This window comes from Delphinus delphis, chromosome 2, assembly GCF_949987515.2.
Source record: "Delphinus delphis chromosome 2, mDelDel1.2, whole genome shotgun sequence".
Lineage (NCBI taxonomy): Eukaryota > Metazoa > Chordata > Mammalia > Artiodactyla > Delphinidae > Delphinus > Delphinus delphis.
In genome coordinates this window covers 176541175-176559008 of record NC_082684.1, presented here as the reverse complement: position 1 = coordinate 176559008, position 17834 = coordinate 176541175, and the positions used below count along the sequence as shown (strand labels likewise).

Genomic DNA, 17834 nt, shown 5'->3' with positions numbered 1-17834 from the left:
TCAAACAGTTGCTAATCAGGGATGGGTGGGGATGCAGAGACAAGGGAGGAATAGCCAAGAAACAGAATCAGTTTTTCTGATTGCCTTACCCCTCGAAAAGGATCCTCTAGAAGGTTCTCTGTCTCTTGAATGTCTGCCTTCGTTCCCTTGGAGCTCTGTATTGGATACCATTCACACACCTCCCCAGAATCACGTGACCCCACCAGTCTCCTGTGTCCTTGTCTGCTTACTCATGGCTAACCAAGCCCCCTGCCATTGCCACACCTGCCACCACCTTATCGCCAGGTCTCCACCGAGGGAGGCGGCCACGTGCCAACATGGCCTCCATCGCTCGCTCGCTGGTGGGAACCACAGCCGCTCTGGCGCCCAGGCCTGACGGGACCCAGGAGGCTCTGGTTCCTCCCTCACGTACGGATTTGAGTGAAGCCACGCCGGAGCACGTGGAAACTGGTTTCCCAGCAACCGCTCAAAGGTGCCTGGAGACTGAACCCCGTGGCGCAGGGGAGCCAACACTCATGGGCAAACCTAGATCAGTGAGACAGGACACCTGTGCTTTTTCCTGAAGCTGCGGCCAGTTCAGTAATATATTGACTTGCTTCCCATCGTTTTCCGTCTCACTCCCTCTTCTTTCACTCTCACTGCCCTCGGATTGTACCACCCTCCAACCTCCAGGGAGGGAAGCGGGGCTGGAGGTTGAATCAGTCACCAATGGCCAATGATTCAATCAGTCGTGTCTGTGTAATGAAGCCTCCGTTAAAACCCAAAGGGAGAAAAAAAAAAAAAAAACCCAAAGGGAGAAAAAAAAACAACCCAAAGGGAGAAAAAAAAAAACAACCCAAAGGGAGAAAAAAAACAACCCAAAGGGAGAAAAAAAAACAACCCAAAGGGAGAAAAAAAAACAACCCAAAGGGAGGGCCTCAGAGAGCTTCCAGGTTCCAGCCAGACCTTTCCAGTTGCCACCAGGCGAGGTCCCAAACTCCACAAGGACAGAAGTTCCTCGGTTCAGGACCTCGCCCTGTGGATCTCTTCTTCTGGCTGTTAATCCCTTTAATATGCCTTGTAATAAGCAGGGGATCTAGTAAGGAAAACGATTCTCTGAGTTCTGTGAGCCACTCTAGCAGATTAGTCGAACCCCAGGAGGGGGTCGTGGGAACCTGAGAAGCCCAGGTGACGACCTGGACTGGCATCTGGAGTGGGGGCTGAGGGCAGTCTTGTAGGACTGAGCCCTTCTCCTTGGGATCTGTTACCGGAATGTGTCAGAATCGTGTTGAATTGTGGGACAGCCAGCTGGTGCCTGAGAATTGCAGGTATGTGGAGAACCACCCCCTGCATCAGAACTGTTGACTAGACATTGATTCAACAGCACAATTACAACACAATTTGCACGAAAAGGAGTTTGAATGCCATAGAGTTCGTTCACTGGAATAGGACCGTCTCTCCGCACTGCATCCCACAGCTCTGGGGCACAGAGTGGGCACCTGGCAACATATTTTGTCATTGTTAACGTTAATGAGAAGCTCATGACCTTGTTTCTGTATCAAACACCATCAATTCTTCTCCTTTAGTTTCACCTTGATGCTCCTCCACGTACAGAGTCTCTCCCTCCTGCATCCTTCCTCCCAGAGCCTGTTCTCATAGGTCACATCTCATGACCTCAGCTGGAGACAGGATCCAGCCTCTTGGTACCCACAGAAGGGAAACTTGACGGGTCCAGTTCAGTCCTATCCACTCGGTGCACCCCAAAGCTAACAGGAGTGTAAAGTGCTGTCTTGCTTCTGCTCTGGGATTGCCCAGGTCCTCGAGAGCCCCATCGTGGTCTGGGGGCAAGACCCTGATGTTAGAAGTCAGAAGCTTTGGTTCCCATCCCTGTCCTGAGAACAGTTTAATTCGGACCTTCGGTGGCTTGGTAAACTTGGCCTGTCCAACGTACAATGAATCTTAAAGATGTCAATGGCTGGGAGCAAACCGAGACGCCCTCTGGCCCCAGCCCTCCATTTCGAGAGGAAAGAAAAGCAGGGGCGCCAGACTGGAGCCCCCCGCCTCCTGGCAGAAGCAGCTGGGGAAAGGCTTTGTCTAAGACAAATGCAAGACACATGTTAAATGTGATTGCTCTTATTAAAACACTTCCTTCTGTCATCGCTGGGAAATATTCCGTCAAAAGACGAGACGTAAAACTATGTACACATTATGCTGCCGTGTATGTATTTTGTTGTTATTGTTTTCCAAGGAAGGGCGTTGGATAATCACGTACATGTGCAGAATATCTTTGGGAGCAGCGACTGCTTCTGGACAGTGGGCTGGGGACTGGGTGGGGCTGCGGAGGAGAATGAGGAAGGTATTTACCAAATCTTTCTGTTCATTCTTGCCTGCTGGCCAGGCGACAAAAGGAACTTTGGGTTTCAGTGAGGGAACCTGAGTTAATTACCCTGTTCTCTTTCTCTCTTTCCTCTGTAACTTAATTAAGATAGAAGCTATCGGCACTTTCTTGCTCGCTGGCCCTGGAGAGGACTCACAAATAAATCCACACCCAGAAGTTGTGAGAGGTCCAGGCCGTTTCCTGGACCCCCGAGTCCCCACCCAGCCTCCTCTTCTATTGGGCAAAGCTTGGGCAAGACCTGAATTTCCAAGCAGAAGAAATACCCAGGCAGAGAGCGGGGAGGTTCTGCTGAGCCCCAGAGTTGGCAAAGACCTTGTGGGCACCAACTCTTGTCATCCTGTAACTTCTCCATTGTCCTCACTGCCCGTGGGCTCACGGCCCCTGGAGTCCACACACGTGCTTTGGTGAGAAGCAGTGTTGAACTAGAAATCAGCTCCACCCCTGGCGTGCACTAACTCTCTTGTTCCTGAGAGTTTTCTTCTTCCTTTTCATCCCCCTGATGCCTTGGAAGAGTGTTAGTTAGGCTCAGAAGTATCGAGTCTATTGCAGTTTATTGATGGACCACTACAGAGACATGTTCCGATGAAACGCAAGGCAATTCCTGCTCTCTGGAATTCTACATCCACGTGGGAAAGAGAGACCGGAAGTACATGAAGCTTCAAAGAGAGAAAAATTAGCATGAATCTATTAAAGGAAATAATAAGAGTAGCAAACATTTGTAGAGTGGTTCCCTATCTCTTTTAATCTCTAGTGTCATTCCTAGGATGATAGAATTACCAGGTCAACTCAGGGCACCTCTGCATGGACGGAAGGCTGTAATGAGAGACTATTTTGTTCTCTAGCTGATTCCTCACTGCTTGTATCTCCAGTTCACTTCCCTTGTACGGTCACCAGAATTAACAGGATCTCATGACATCAGCTTTGATGCTCTGGGCACCCAGATAAGCCAGGTTTTATCACTTCTATCTCCATAATTTCTGATGAAACGGATGTCTGAAGGTTAAGTACTCAGAACGTCCCCCAGCACTGATCATAAATGAAGCCCACGCTCTGTCCTCACGTGTGATCGCTTGCAGTGGTCATCTGTCACTTCAACTTCGGAGTGAGACAAAACAGACTTCCCATATCTAGGTGAAATATAGGTAGAACGGGGAGAAATTGTGCTCCTTACCGAGGGAGGAGCCCAGCTCCAGCTGTAGAGGTTGGGGGACAGCTGCTACTCCAGGGCCCGTGATTGCACGATGCCCCCTCCCTCCGACACTGTCACCTGAATGCCTACCCCGCAGAGAGCCAGCAAAAATCCCCGCGAGGATGCGTGAGATCGGGACAAAAGTGCTTTGCGCAGCTACCTTGCATTCTCCTCTCTCTGGCTCAGAGTGAAGTTCTGAAACCATGTTACTGCGATTATCATTTTCTTGTGCATTTGAGACTAAATTGACATCTGAAAACCTAGCTCACAGGCAAAAAGGTAAAACTGCAGATGTTTGGCCAAAAAAGTATTTTTGGAAACAGCAAGTAATATATCAAAACAAAGAATTTTCTAACAATTCCAAAATGGGATGTGCTTCATTTCAGCAGGGACTGGATGTGTGAGAGAGCTATGACCCTCCGCTACTTGTGTCCCCTGCAGGGGCCAGCCCAGTTCTTTGCCCAGAGAAGGTCCCCTTAAGGCTTCAACTCAACTGCTCACCCACTGGGCAGCGCATTCCTTCCTGGCTGCCCCCAGGGGTTGGCCAATCTTTACTTCCAATCACATTGCAGACCTACTAAAAACTCCCCAAGGCTGTCTAGAAAACATTGTTTTCTATTGAGTTACACCACAGAAATTTGCTATCAAGGCAAGATCGATTGGCTTTGGTCTTTCAGATAGTGGAGGAACTCAGGGCTGATAGAAAGCACCCCACTGCTTTCAGGTCCTATGGGGTCGTGACACGGCACACGTCCAGTGGAAACATCACCAGGAGTATAGATGCACCAGTTGACCCCCCCGCTGGGAGCCATCTCTCCGAGGCTGTGCAAACCCCCATTCGGTCCAGCTCATTCCGGGTAGGCAGTCTTCGTGATCTGTTTCAGACCTCGAGGCAAACACAAGGGCATTGTGAGCATGAGAAGACCCGGCTCCAGCGTTGCCTGTGTGACCCCCAGTGAGCACGTCTACATACAGGCCATCTCAGAGAGGTTTAGACAAGACCATCTCCAAGGCCCAAGCTGGAAAGGTCCCATCCATCTTCCGTAATGCATTCCGACGCACCCGCACCATCAGAAGCCTTGGTGCCTGGAGCATGAAGTACCTGGGTGGGCAGATGTTGGTTTCAGGATGTGATCATTCTGTCCTCGCTACGCGCGGCCTGACAGCCCCACTGCTCACCTTCTCAGGAGGAGGTGAGCAGTGGATTCCCTCGAACCGTCTCGGGGCCTCCTCGCTTCTCTTAAGCTGATGCTCTGTCTGGTGGCCCATCTCGCTGCACCTGTGGCTTCCCGGGTTGACAGCTCTGCGAGTGCGTGGGGCACAGGTCCCAGCCCTGAACTCCCCCGGCTGTCCTCCTTCCCAGCCGCTCCAGCCCTGATCACCTCTTGGCAAACAAACATCCCCAGATCTTTCCACGAGAGCTCTAGATCTTTCCACGAGAGCTCTAGTTCATTTAAGAGGAATGTTCTTCCCCGAGTGGAATTTAACTGGAACCCAGATCTTTCCACGAGAGCTCTAGTGCATTTAAGAGGAATGTTCTTCCCCGAGTGGAATTTAAGTGGAACCCAGATCTTTCCACGAGAGCTCTAGTTCATCTAAAAGGAATGTTCTTCCCCGAGTGGAATTCAACTGGAACTCAAATCACATGGGCCCTTTAGGTTTTTTTTATGAAAAGCATCAAAATTGTGCACCTTGACACTTGTACACTAGTGCAGATCCAGGTTTGTTGGGCCTGGTCTGGGAGAGTACGAAAGCAGACCCAGGGCCACAGAGGGGCCCAAGCGGGGGAGGAGCCCTGAGGCGGAAGCTACATTAGCTTCATGGTAATTCCACCTCTGTCCTTACTTGGAGACCTGAATCCTGGGGACACTGTGCTTCTCTGCCGCGGATGTTCTATCACTTGTGTTGGTCTGTCACCATCATAAGGACAACGTGAGGAAGAGATTAAGCATGCCAGCCAGAGGGGCCTGGGTGCCAACACCAGCTGCCTCTGTCCTTGCTTTGTGGTCTCGAGCTAACCTCCCTCTGCTTCAGTTTCTTCCTCTGAAAACAAACAGAGGGAACCATGCCTCTCACGGATGTGCTGTTGAGAATCACAGGGAGGGCGTGTTTATGTGACACGGAGACGAGTGTTTAATTCTGTTCATTCAGTGAATGATGGACCAAACTCCCATTCAACAGTGTTGATTAGAGTTTGGTAGATGTGGTTGAAATCTACCTTCTACAAAGGCAGGTCGGTTATTCACTTGGCAATAATCGGCATGGAGAATGCAAGCAGATATTCAGAGGTAGCATAAATCTGTAAAAACAAGATGCAAAACAGAATCACACTTAGCCCGAACAGGCGGCCAAGAATTATTTTCCTACCACAATGTACCAAAGGGATAAAACAGAATCCAGACGATGACAGCAGCAGCTTCCTACGGCAGCAAGAGGCGCACACACACAGTTTTCAGAGCTCTCAGGTGTTGTTGCCTCTTCGTGGTACTTGATCTCCTCCGAGTTCCATTCCAACACCTAAAACCCATTCCCGTGCCAGCTGGGAATCACACTCCTTACAAGACTACAGGCAAAATACTGAATCTATTGACTTGATTTGACCAGTCACGTTGGATAAAAGTGTCATTTTTATTTGCATGATGTAAAAACATACTTTGAAGTAGGAACACTCACATACTTTACAGTGTTAAAAAAATATATATAAGAAGAAAGATTCATGAAGGCATTTGATATAAAACATACACAGTATGCTATTTTAATATACAAATGCTTTAAAGAAAAGAGAGAAATAAGAGTTATAAAAGTCGCATTATTAAGAATTTATAAATGGTTCCATTTTTCTTAAAGGTCACATTCTCATCCTTTGGGATGTACAGACATTATGTGGTTTAACACAGTTTTATCCACATTCAAAACATCACGTTTTAAATGTTTGAAGCATAGCACGTACAGTACAAAATGTTTCCATAGGAACGTAACAGAACCCATCTCTAGTGGCCTGCCGCCAGACGGCTCCTAACTCATCAGCCATTTTTAAGGCACTAGTCCAGCTCATTGTTACAATATTTTCATTTATATTGGAGTTTACTGACAAAGACTCAAAGAGTTATCATAGAATACACACTAATATACACCAAACTATTCTGAGTTCAATGAACTTCCCATACTTAAATTAGAACCGAGAATAGTAATTTTAGGCTAATATATTATCCTTGTGATTGGTATTTTTAAAATTTTGAGCAAAGTGCACAGTGAATGGAATCAGCCACTGGAAATGATCCTTCGGTGAACTCTCAGCTTCCTTTGAGTCAGACGTACCACCTGAGAAATGAGAACCTTCCAGCCTGATGGGGCCCCGGGCAGCTTCACAGATCAACACACAGGAGCCACGTGGAGTCACGTCCATGAGTCGTGGGAGCCCAGCCGATAAACGCACAATTCACTTGACAGAGCCCCTGCGCGGAGTCAGCAGAATCAGCTTCCCAGAGACCAGCAAATGCTGAGTCCTAATTTAGGGCAAATGCCGCCATCCATCAGCCGTATTCTAGCGTTGGTGGACCCCGGACAAGGTTGAAATAGCCAGCCAGGGCCCCAAGGTCTATGTAGAGAGAACGCTGTCTCTTCAGCACCTCCGATTCCTCAGTGCTCCCTGTGCATGAAGAATCTGAAAAGGGAAACATCGAAAAAATAAAATAAATGACCAGGGGAATGTTCAATGACAAATGCCTGGTTCTTCAGCAAAAAAAACAGAAACAACAGCAAACTGTGGGCCTAATGGGACGGCATTCCAACTCTGGTTTTATTAAGGAGCCTCAGAGTTGAACACTATTGGCTAGTCTGTGTGATACGACACAGACAGAAGAACGCAAAAAAGAGTCAACGACCACAAGAAATCAGCTAGAAATCCTGGCCCATCTTCCAACATCCCAGATGATTCTTTTTAAATGCAGAAAAGTCAGACAAGAAGCCGAGAAATGCAAACCAGAGTTCCAGGCTTGACGTCTGGGTTTGGACCCAAACAGATTGAGAATGTCACAGATTTTCATAAGAAAAACGGAAACCCCTCTCTGTGCATATTCAATGCTCCTGGAATGCGTATTGTCTTTCCTAAATGGGAAAGCTTCACAGCTGGCAGAGAGATTTTGAGCAGAGGAAGCAGAAATGCAAGTTGCCTTCAAACTCAATATTTTATCAACACCGTGATGTTTCCAAACAAGCGCTGGTGTGGTTTACCATAATTGCATTAAAAAGAACCCGGCTCTTTGCTAACAGCAGAACTGTCAAGCTTGATCTGTTTTTAAAAGCAAATGCTAATTCTCTGCTGCAAAAAAGCAAGGCAGAGCAATTCTCAAAGACTGCATGATCTCCATTTGCCTGGAAACCAGTTAGACTTTGCTGATAGGGTAGCCAATTTTTTTCTTAATTGTGATTTTTTTCTTTTTGGCCGTGCCCCGCGACAGGTGATATCTTAGTTCCCCGACCAGGGATAGAACCCGTGCCCCCTGCGATGGAAGCACAGAGTCTCAACCACTGGGCCACCAGGGAATTCCCAGCCAATTTTTTTTTTTGTGTGTATATGTTTTAGCTAACGTTCTTGCTGAAATTTCTCCAACAACTTACGGCATGCAGGAAGTCACTTCAACTTTTTTAAATTTTATTGAAGTCGAGTTGATTGACAATGTTGTGTTCATCTCTGCTGTACAGCAAAGTGACTCAGTTACACACATGTATGTATTCTTTCTCATATTCTTTCCCATCCTGGTTTTATCACAGGATATTGACTATAGTTCCCTGTGCTCTACAGCAGGACCTTGCTGTTTATCCATCGTATAGATACCAGTTTGCATCTGCTAATTCCATTTTTTCCCCAAGTGCTTTCGTGAGCTCTAATTCTTAGAAGTTGGACAGAGGCAGAAAAAGAAGGGAAGCAAGGGCGCTGCACACTGCAGGGCGTCCATACCGGCAATGTTCTCAGGAAGCTCCAACTCCTTGCGGCTCAGCAGCCGCTTCTGCTCAAAGAGGGCAGAGTCCAGGCTCTGACAGCGGGGCTGATCCTCCCTAGGGGGGTTCAGGGCGTCGTGTTTCAGCAGGTCTGCTGCCCTGGGGCGGTGACTGGGGTTCCTCTCCAGAGCGGCCTCCATCAGCTCTCTCATGCCAGGACTGCAGTCTTCAGCGATATCTTCCAAAGGAGGCGCTTGCTTGTGGATCTATGAACAAACCAGCTCTCTTAGCGTCACTGGTATGAAAATCTACCCTCGACAGCACGAGTGCTTTAGTTACAAGACCTGCGCGGTCTTTTGTTTCGAAGCAAATACAGCTCATACCCTTCAGGAACATTTCCTAAGGAAACTGAGTGAAACCCATGTTTTGGTTGAATGCAGTCAAAGAGACATGCGAGGTTTGAATAAACAGCTTTCCAGCAGAGCAGTGGCCAAAGGTCCCTGTGCAGTAACGGGGAAGGGTCTACTTCTCAACCTCTCCACTGTCAAAGGGGGCCTGCGTGTTTCACTACGTTCCAGGCTGCCGTGGGGATCTATAATCTAACCTCTTATTTTGGAACGTGTTCAAAGAACACATACGACTTCCTCGGCGCAAGGATTTATGCTACTCTGATGCTCTTCAGTGGCATCTTGTATACCAGCATAGCTATAATTTCTGCTCATGCACATTGGGGTAGGTTCCCACTCAAACAGCGATGCCTTCTTTGCGGGAACGGGTCATCGCTCCACGTGGGAGGAACTTTCAGCGTGCCCTCATGGGTCATAGTTCACCATCATCCCATTCAGGTGTGTCACCCGAGAAAGAGCAGCTCTCCTGAGCAGGTGGGGTGCCCCGCTGCCCCTGCTTACTATGTACAGGTAGGAGGGGTAGGCGGAGCGTGGGTAGCGCTTCACCCAGGGCGGGGTGCCCGTCTGCATGTGGATGAGCGTGGCCCCCAGGCTGTAGATGTCTGCTTTGGTCGAATGGCCTCTGCACAGGATCACCTCCGGGCTCATGTAAATCTGAAAGAGAAGCAGGACAGTTCAGTCTGACTCCCCTCACCTGTCTAGGTACCACTTCCCTAATCCAGTTCAGGAAGTTTCACCATATTCCCCGCACACTTCATCCCCTCAGAAGGGCCTGGCATTGCTGTGTTCCCTTCAGCGAAGGAGAAGCACAGACCCTCGGGGACCCAGGCAGCCTTGGCCGAGGGGCCCCTGCAGCCTCAGAACACCTCTTCGCACAGACTGAACACAAGGCAGACCAGGCAGCAAAGGACCCGCAGCCGAGAGCCCACCTGGGAGTCCCACCCATCCAAGTTCTGCAAAGCACAGATCGACGCTTCCTGTTTCTATTAAAACATCAATTCCTTTCATATCTAAATGACACTGAAATACATGTCCTCATTTCATGTTTGTCATTAAAATGCCAAACCACTAATTATCTACAGTCATCAAAGGCAGCAGAAGTCTCCATGGTATCAACATCGACTACGCGGAAGAGAAGAATTTAAAGTGTAATGATGGGAAAGTGATCCTAATTGGTCAATTCTATGACCCACTTCTTATTTCTACACACCAGGGAGCCCAGTGACTAAATATTGAAGGCATGCCATGTTCACATTGTGTAAGTTCTGTCTGGTTTTATGAGCCGATCCTGGAAAAGGAGGGCTAGTTTTAGAGATAGTTTCTCTAAGCAGCGTTTGTTTCTAAACGTAAAAAAGAGCAAACCCTGGGGACCCGTGTCTTTACGGCGGGTACAGGCAGAGAGCAGTTACTACCCTCATTGTCAATATTTAGCTCTAAGAAGTTTTGATGCTGCCTGTCATCTGAATATGGAAACGCGGGTGAGTGTTCCCAGAATACATTTCAGAGTAAATAAATAAAGAACTGGCTTACAAAACCTGGGGAAATTGCCCAGTTTCCCCCTCCTAACTTGCCTCAAGTACTTGCTACAACACAACTCCGGGCTGGCTGGCTTTGGTCCCCTCGCTGACTCTCTGACTCTCTCTCTCTCTCTCTCTCTCTCTCTCTCTCTCTCTCTCTCAAGGGCCGTTCCCCGTCACCCCGCAGAGGCCCACGGCTCACATTCCTGGGTCCTCAAGCCACCAGAGCAGCAGGGCGTGGGGGTCAAGGGCACTTCCTTTCAGGGCTGGCTCTGTGGGGCTTGTGTGCCCGAGGGTGTGGGCACTGGAGCAAAGGAGCCTAGAGGTCAGGGGTCAAGGCCTTCACCTCTGATAACATTTATTACAAAGGGAAAGAGACTGTGTGTGTGTGTGTGTGTGTGTGTGTGTGTGTGTGTCCCGGCACGAGAGGATGACGAGGGACCTTACATAAGAACTTTACAAAAGGAAGCATGCAATCAAAGGAATTCTAATTAGCTATGCACGTTGATTTTTCCTTCCTTCTCTGTAGCAGGGAATTCAAAAACAATAGCTTAAAGATAGGACAGATGAACCCTGTCATTGTATTAACAATACATGGTTATAAGGTCATGTCCCGAATTTGAAGGAGCTCTGTTGGGGGGATCAGAAATCATCTGCAGCCAAGTGATCAAGTTCTAATGGGAAGCGAATCTGCACGGGCGACCTTGACTAATTATACCTTCTTGCTCTCTAAGGATGAGGAGTCATAACAAGGTTGCCGAGAGCTTTCCTTCCCAATTCATCACGCTCGCCGTCACACTCACCGTCACTCACTGTCACACTCACTGTCACTCTCACCGTCACAATCACCATCACACTCACCATCACCGTCACACTCACCGTCTCACCATCACACGCACCGTCACTCTCACCATCATACTCACCGTCACTCTCACTGTCACACCCACCGTGACACGCACCGTCACTCTCAACATCACACTCACTGTCACACTCACCGTCACTCTCACCGTCACTCTCACCGTCACACTCACCGTCACATTCACCATCGCTCCCACCATCGCTCTCACCATCGCTCTCACCATCACTCTCACCATCACACTCACCGTCGCTCTCACTGTCACACTCACCATCACATTCACCATCGCTCTCACCGTCGCTCTCACTGTCGCACTCACCATCACTCTCACCATCACACTCACCATCGCTCTCACCATCACACTCACCATCGCTCTCACCATCACTCTCACCATCACACCATCACACTCACCGTCACTCTCACCGTCACACTCACCGTCACTCTCACTGTCACAATCACCGTCACACTCACCATCACTGTCACACTCACCGTCTCACCGTCACACGCACCGTCACTCTCACCATCATACTCACCGTCACACTCACCGTCACACCCACCGTGACACGCACCGTCACTCTCAACATCACACTCACCGTCACACTCACCGTCACTCTCACCATCACTCTCACCATCGCTCTCACCATCACACTCACCATCACACCCACCATCGCTCTCACCATTGCTCTCCTCATCGCACTCACCATCGCACTCACCGTCACACTCACCGTCGCACTCACCGTCACTCTCACCGTCACACTCACCATCGCTCTCACCGTCACACTCACCATCACTCTCACCGTCACTCTTCGATCGTGAGTGCCATACAGAGGGTGAACAAACACGAGTTATCAGAATAGTTTATAACTAGGAACACCAAGGCCAGTTTATCCCGTCATGGAAAGCAATTTACATTTGGTGAAAATACCTCAATCCAAATACTATCCAGGAACAGACGCTGTGCTCCTATCTCATACTCGAGCACACACTCTGTTTCTGCTAGAAAATCCCAGAAAGGAGATGTCTTTCCCTGGCTATTGCAAAATATTCAATCTGATCACCCTGCCGGGAAGAGAAAGGTATTTTCCATCTTTAATACCATAAACAGCTTGTTTCTCAAACGGCTCCAGGAAAAAGGGTAGAGTGTCACATATCTGAATGTCTGATGACTGCCAAACATGCTGAAGTATTTTCCGAAAAAAACATGTCATAAGTGTTGTCTTATTAGATTTTGTGCTTTGGGGAAGTTTTCCTAAGATCTGGTGATTAAAACATTCTTTAAAAAAATAATAAATAGATAATGTTTTCTTCTGAACATTATTCTGCTTGAAGACAGCTCTCTAGAATCCTCTCCCAAGTATTTTCCAGAATAAGTTCAGTGATAACAGCAAAATCAAAGACCTCTTCTGCTGCCCGGGGGGAGTCTTTGCTTTCAGAGGGTTAAGAAAAGCCTTACAGAATCTTGGTTTGAAAGGCAGACAATTTTTTTTAGCACTGCAATGAGTTCAGTGCAATACATTCACTAGCTAAACTAGAGGTTATCGTCCGATTAACACTAGGACTGACCTGATAATCTTGGGGCAAACGTCCAGGCAACTGCCCCCTCTCCACTTCCTGAGGGTACTTTCTATAGCTACAAGGGCAGGGGGCTGGGAGGCTCTGACAGTTCACCCTCTGATAGTTTGTCATCTCACAGTCATGGAGATGGGTCAGGAAGGCAGATTCTACACCCACGTACCTTCCCAGATGCATCCAACCCCATACCCATCATAACCAACCGTGAACTAAACGGTTAAACGTTCGTAATTCAGGTAAATTTAAAATGGGTCCTCCCTCCTTCCTTATTGGCTTTGCCCTGTGCTCCATCCCTGGCACCTACAGCAGCCTTCACACAGCAGGTGCCGGATAGACACTCACTACACAGGTCAACTGCTCAGCCTAATAAGGTGAGCACTAAATATATTATTTGACAGCCCGGGAACGCATTTCTCTGAACCCCATGTAGATTCAGGAAAGTTTTGTTTTTGTTGTTCCCGCTTCACAAATGAGTTAAATAGTATAGCAAGTTTATATCTTCAAATAAGATTCATTTGTACTCCAGTAAATGAGACTTCTTTTAAGATTTCCAGGATTCAAGAGAGGCCTGAAATGCCATCAGTTCTCAGTAAATGTTCTTAAGGACCATGACAATTATGGCTGTAACTGAACCAAAACAGTAATATTAGTTATGCTAAAACCACATATATTAGTTATATCAAAAAGTTACAGAAAAAAAAAAATAAAAAAAAATAAAAAAAAAAAAGTTACAGAGCCGTTACACCTTAGACTTTAGACTCAGAAAGAACTAGATTTCGAGGCCCTGATCTATCAGTAGCTGAGTAACTTGGGGCACTTTATTTTAACCTCTTCAAGCTTATTTTCTTATTTTAAAATGGGAATAATAGTATTTGCCTATAATAATAGTATTGTGAGGATTAAACAATATAATTTATTTCAAGGGCTAAAGAGTATATGGCACAGAGTAAATGCTCATTAAACATGGTCCAATGATAACAATGATTTAATGTAATGGTTTTCTTCCCCTTCTTTGTCCTTTCTGCAGTAATGCTAGCACATCTTATTTTTACTCTTAGTAAGATATTGCCCATTCTGGTGTGAACATAATTACCTCTGTTCCTCGCAGCTCCTTAGGAAAATAGATCTCTTCAGTCATTTGGACACTTAGACCAAAATCCACCAAAACAGCTTTTGTGGACATGAAAACAATGTTGCTAGCTATAAAGAGAGGAAATTTTTCAGTAAAAAAATTGTGTATCTATCCCTAAATAAAATGAAAACATTATTTAAAACAACGAGTTCCATATAAAGATAGATTGAAATGCTTCCCCTACTAAAGTGGGCTTATTACGTTCAAAAGAGAAGGATGAATCTGGGTGAGAGTTTAGGTAAAAATCACTTCAGATTTGTCAAGAATTCAGCCAAGGTGGATATAAATGATTGTAGCCATTAATAATCCTCAAGATACAACAGCCAAGACACGGAAACAACCGAAGTGTCCATTGATAGATGAATGGATGAAGAAGATTTGTATATATATATAAATTTTTGTGACACATAATATATACATATAAATTGTGTGGTATATAGAATGGAATATTATTCAGCCATAAAAAAGAAGGAAACTCTGCTATCTGTGACAATATGGATGAACCTTGACGGCATTATGCGAAAGGAAATGAGTCAGACAGGAAAAGACAAATACCGTATGATCTAACATATGTGGAATCTAAAAAAGAAAAAAACAAACAAACAGAGAAACAGAGAACAGAGTGGTTGCCTCGGGTTGAGGTGGGGGGACTTCGGGAAGGTGGTCAAAGGTTACAAATAATAAGATGAAAAATAATAGTAAGATGAATATTATTTCATCTTCCAATAATAAGATGAAAAAGTTCTGGGGCTGTGACGTACAGCATGGTGACTATAGTCCATAATACCGAATGGCGTATTGGAGAGTTGCTAAGAGAATAGATTTTAAAAGTTCCCACCACACAAAAAAATTATAAATACATGAGATGGATGGATGTTAACTAACCCTATTGTGGTGATAAGTTTGCAATATATACATATATCAAATCATTCCCTTGTACACCTTAAACTCACACAATGTTACGTGTCAATTATTTCTCAGTAAAGCTGGAAAAAATATTTCTTACATTTTATATATTGAGTTTCAAATTCTAAGACATAAGCATAGTATTATCAAGCCACTTCCTAAAACAAAAAAGTGAAATACCCAATTTCTGTCAGGACAACTTTTGCCAGTCCAATTTACCCTTAGATATTAGGGGTTCACAGCAGGTCTCTCTTGTATATTTCCCCACAATCTCTTTATTCCTAGACAGCAGTCAGTGAAAGCTTCTTTAATGGACTATTGCCAAATTTGTATTCAAAATTAAAAAGCAATTTGTTTTTCCAAAACGTTGACTGTGTTTTTAAGTATGTTACCATTTTTAAAGCCTAGTAACAAGGCAGTGGTTAATGATATGTGGCTATAATCTCTTCCACAACAACTGGAAAATCATCCTTCCTTATGACTTTGAAAGCTCTCGTGACCCCACTGGACTCTAAAATGTATCTCAGGGACCCAGGGAGAAAGCGGGGGAGGGGTGTCTTCCCTGCCACCGAGGACCTTCAGATTGAAGGAGGAGCCATGTGCCTAAGGTCTATCTAGTCCTTTTTAAGCCAAAAAGGGACACGTCCAAGGAGAACTCACGTTTAATGTCATGGTGAATCACTTTCTTCGAGTGCAGAAAATCAAGTCCCTTGAGAACATGCTTTGTCACCCAAATAATCTCAAATTCTCTCATGGGTCCACAGCTCTCCAGTTTCTCCAGGACAGACCCTCCCTCGCCTGCTTCCATAAAGAGATGGACGGTTTCGCCCCATAGAACCGCGCCGTATAACTCAGCGATGTTCTCGTGCCGGAAGCAAGCCTGGATTTCCACGTCAGAGGGCTTAAATTGGTCTACTGGGATCTAGAACACAAAACACAAGGAAGATTCTAAACACCCCCAGGATAAAGAAAAGAATACACAGCCCAGGTCAGCTCACAAACCAGAAGGCAAGTAAATGCCCTCAAGGATACTCGGACGTGTTGTGAAATTCACTCCTGAGTTACGATAACGTTTACTGAGAGGTACCTTTACATTCATGTCCGCTTAAGGTAAAAAAAAAAAGAAAAAACAAAATCATGAAATACTGCTTTCATTTAGAGTATAGGTACCCAACCGAAGAATTTTTCATGATGACTGAAACAAAGGAGGTAATTTCCCGTCTTTTATACATGTAATTTCTATGGCACCTAGATTTTAGGCCATATTTTCAATATTCCTTATCACGAAATAACATAATGTCTCTGGTCTCTCAGTTTGTGTTCTAACAATGCATTTAAATAAGCACTGGCATCTACTCTACAGAAAATCGGAAGTCATTAATAAAGAAAGAAGTAGCTCTTTCAGTGCAGAGAGATATGGAATGTCTCCAAAATATACTGATAGACTGAAAACAATCAAGATGCAGGAGTACATATATTCTATTCCCACTTGTAATGAACTCTTCAGCCATACACATGTCCATGGAAATTCTCTGGAAGGACATGTAAGAACCCGTTAACAGTAGTTACTTCAAGGAAAGGGATCTCATTCTTTAGCCTGCATCCTTTTGGACCTGTTTGGGGTTGTTAATCATCTTGTATGTTTCTGTTTTTTCAGAAAAAATATGGCTTCAATATTAAATATGAGGACTGCAAGGAAAACAAACCCACAAATCTATTTCCCACGCCTTTTGCGATGAAACTGAAAAACAGAACACTTTGGTTCTAAGAGCTATAAATAATGTCTCCAGATTTTTTTTTTTAACTTGGACGTATCTCCTAAATGCAACCTTCAGGTAACTTACTATATCACCTCCTTTTCTTCCTTTTTTTTTTTTTTTTTTTTTTGGCAGTACGCGGGCCTCTCACTGTTGCGGCCTCTCCCGTTGCGGAGCACAGGCTCCGGACGCGCAGGCTCAGCGGCCATGGCTCACGGGCCCAGCCGCTCCGCGGCATGTGGGATCTTCCCAGATCTGGGCATGAACCCGTGTCCCCTGCATCAGCAGGCGGACTCTCAACCACTGCGCCACCAGGGAAGCCCTCTTCCTTTTAATAACAGCTGCTCTGGCCACCCTTTAAGGGGGAACAAACAAGGCCCACATGACAATAAGAGAGACTGAGATGATATTCAGTAATTATTTTATGTTTTGTTTTCGTTAAATCAAAAGTGAGTTTGTTTGTTTGTTTTTTGCGGTACGTGGGCCTCCTACTGCCGTGGCCTCTCCCGTTGCGGAGCACGGGCTCCGGACGCGCAGGCTCAGCAGCCATGGCTCACGCGCCCAGCCGCTCCGCGGCATGTGGGATCTTCCCGGACCGGGACACGAACCCGCGTCCCCTGCATCGGCAGGCAGACTCTCAACCACTGCGCCACCAGGGAAGCCCAGTGAGTTTGTTTTATTGCACTTTAAAAAAACACAAAACTTTAAAGTAGAACAGACATACACAAAAGTGCAAAACTGGTCAAGTATCAAACTCAATAAATTTTCAACTGAACACACCCATGTAACCACTATGTAGATCAGGAAACAGAAGCCCACCAGCGCCCTGAAGCCCCCTGCTGTCCCCTGCCTGTCCCTGCTCCTCATGGGCAGCCACTCATGGGACTTCCAACAGCATGGGTTTGTTTAGCTTTTTTCGGCCCTTATGTAAGAGGAATCTCATACAGTAGATCCTATTTTGTGTCCAGCTGCCCTGGCGTAACCTAATGTAGATCTATCATCGTCAATAGGAAGTTGTAAATCATTTCTTCTCTTCACTGGACAGCATCCCAGTATGTAAATACACCATATTTCAGCACTTGGAAACTTCCCAGTTTGGGGCTATTACAAATACTGCTGCTATGAGCACTCTAGCACGTGGCTCTGGTGACCACGTGTGCATGCCTACTGGGCGAGCACC

At 46.1% G+C, this 17834-nt stretch overlaps 1 protein-coding gene across 4 annotated transcripts in view; it reads right to left on the bottom strand.

The window, feature by feature from the left end:
* Positions 1–6195: 6195 nt before the first annotated feature.
* Positions 6196–17834, bottom strand: part of MAP3K8 (mitogen-activated protein kinase kinase kinase 8) — a 28678-nt gene continuing 17039 nt past the window's right edge. For 3 of the 4 annotated variants that reach the window (XM_060006366.1, XM_060006365.2, XM_060006367.2), the window contains exons 4-8: positions 15558–15819; positions 13953–14059; positions 9416–9568; positions 8527–8773; positions 6196–7230 (exon numbers count right to left, since the gene is read on the bottom strand). In XM_060006366.1, coding sequence (XP_059862349.1) covers positions 7100–7230; positions 8527–8773; positions 9416–9568; positions 13953–14059; positions 15558–15819 — 900 coding nt within the window. In that variant the 3' untranslated portion in view covers positions 6196–7099. Of the gene's footprint in view, positions 7231–8318; positions 8774–9415; positions 9569–13952; positions 14060–15557; positions 15820–17834 lie in introns of those variants that run through there. The other variant, XM_060006368.2, reaches the window with a different exon arrangement.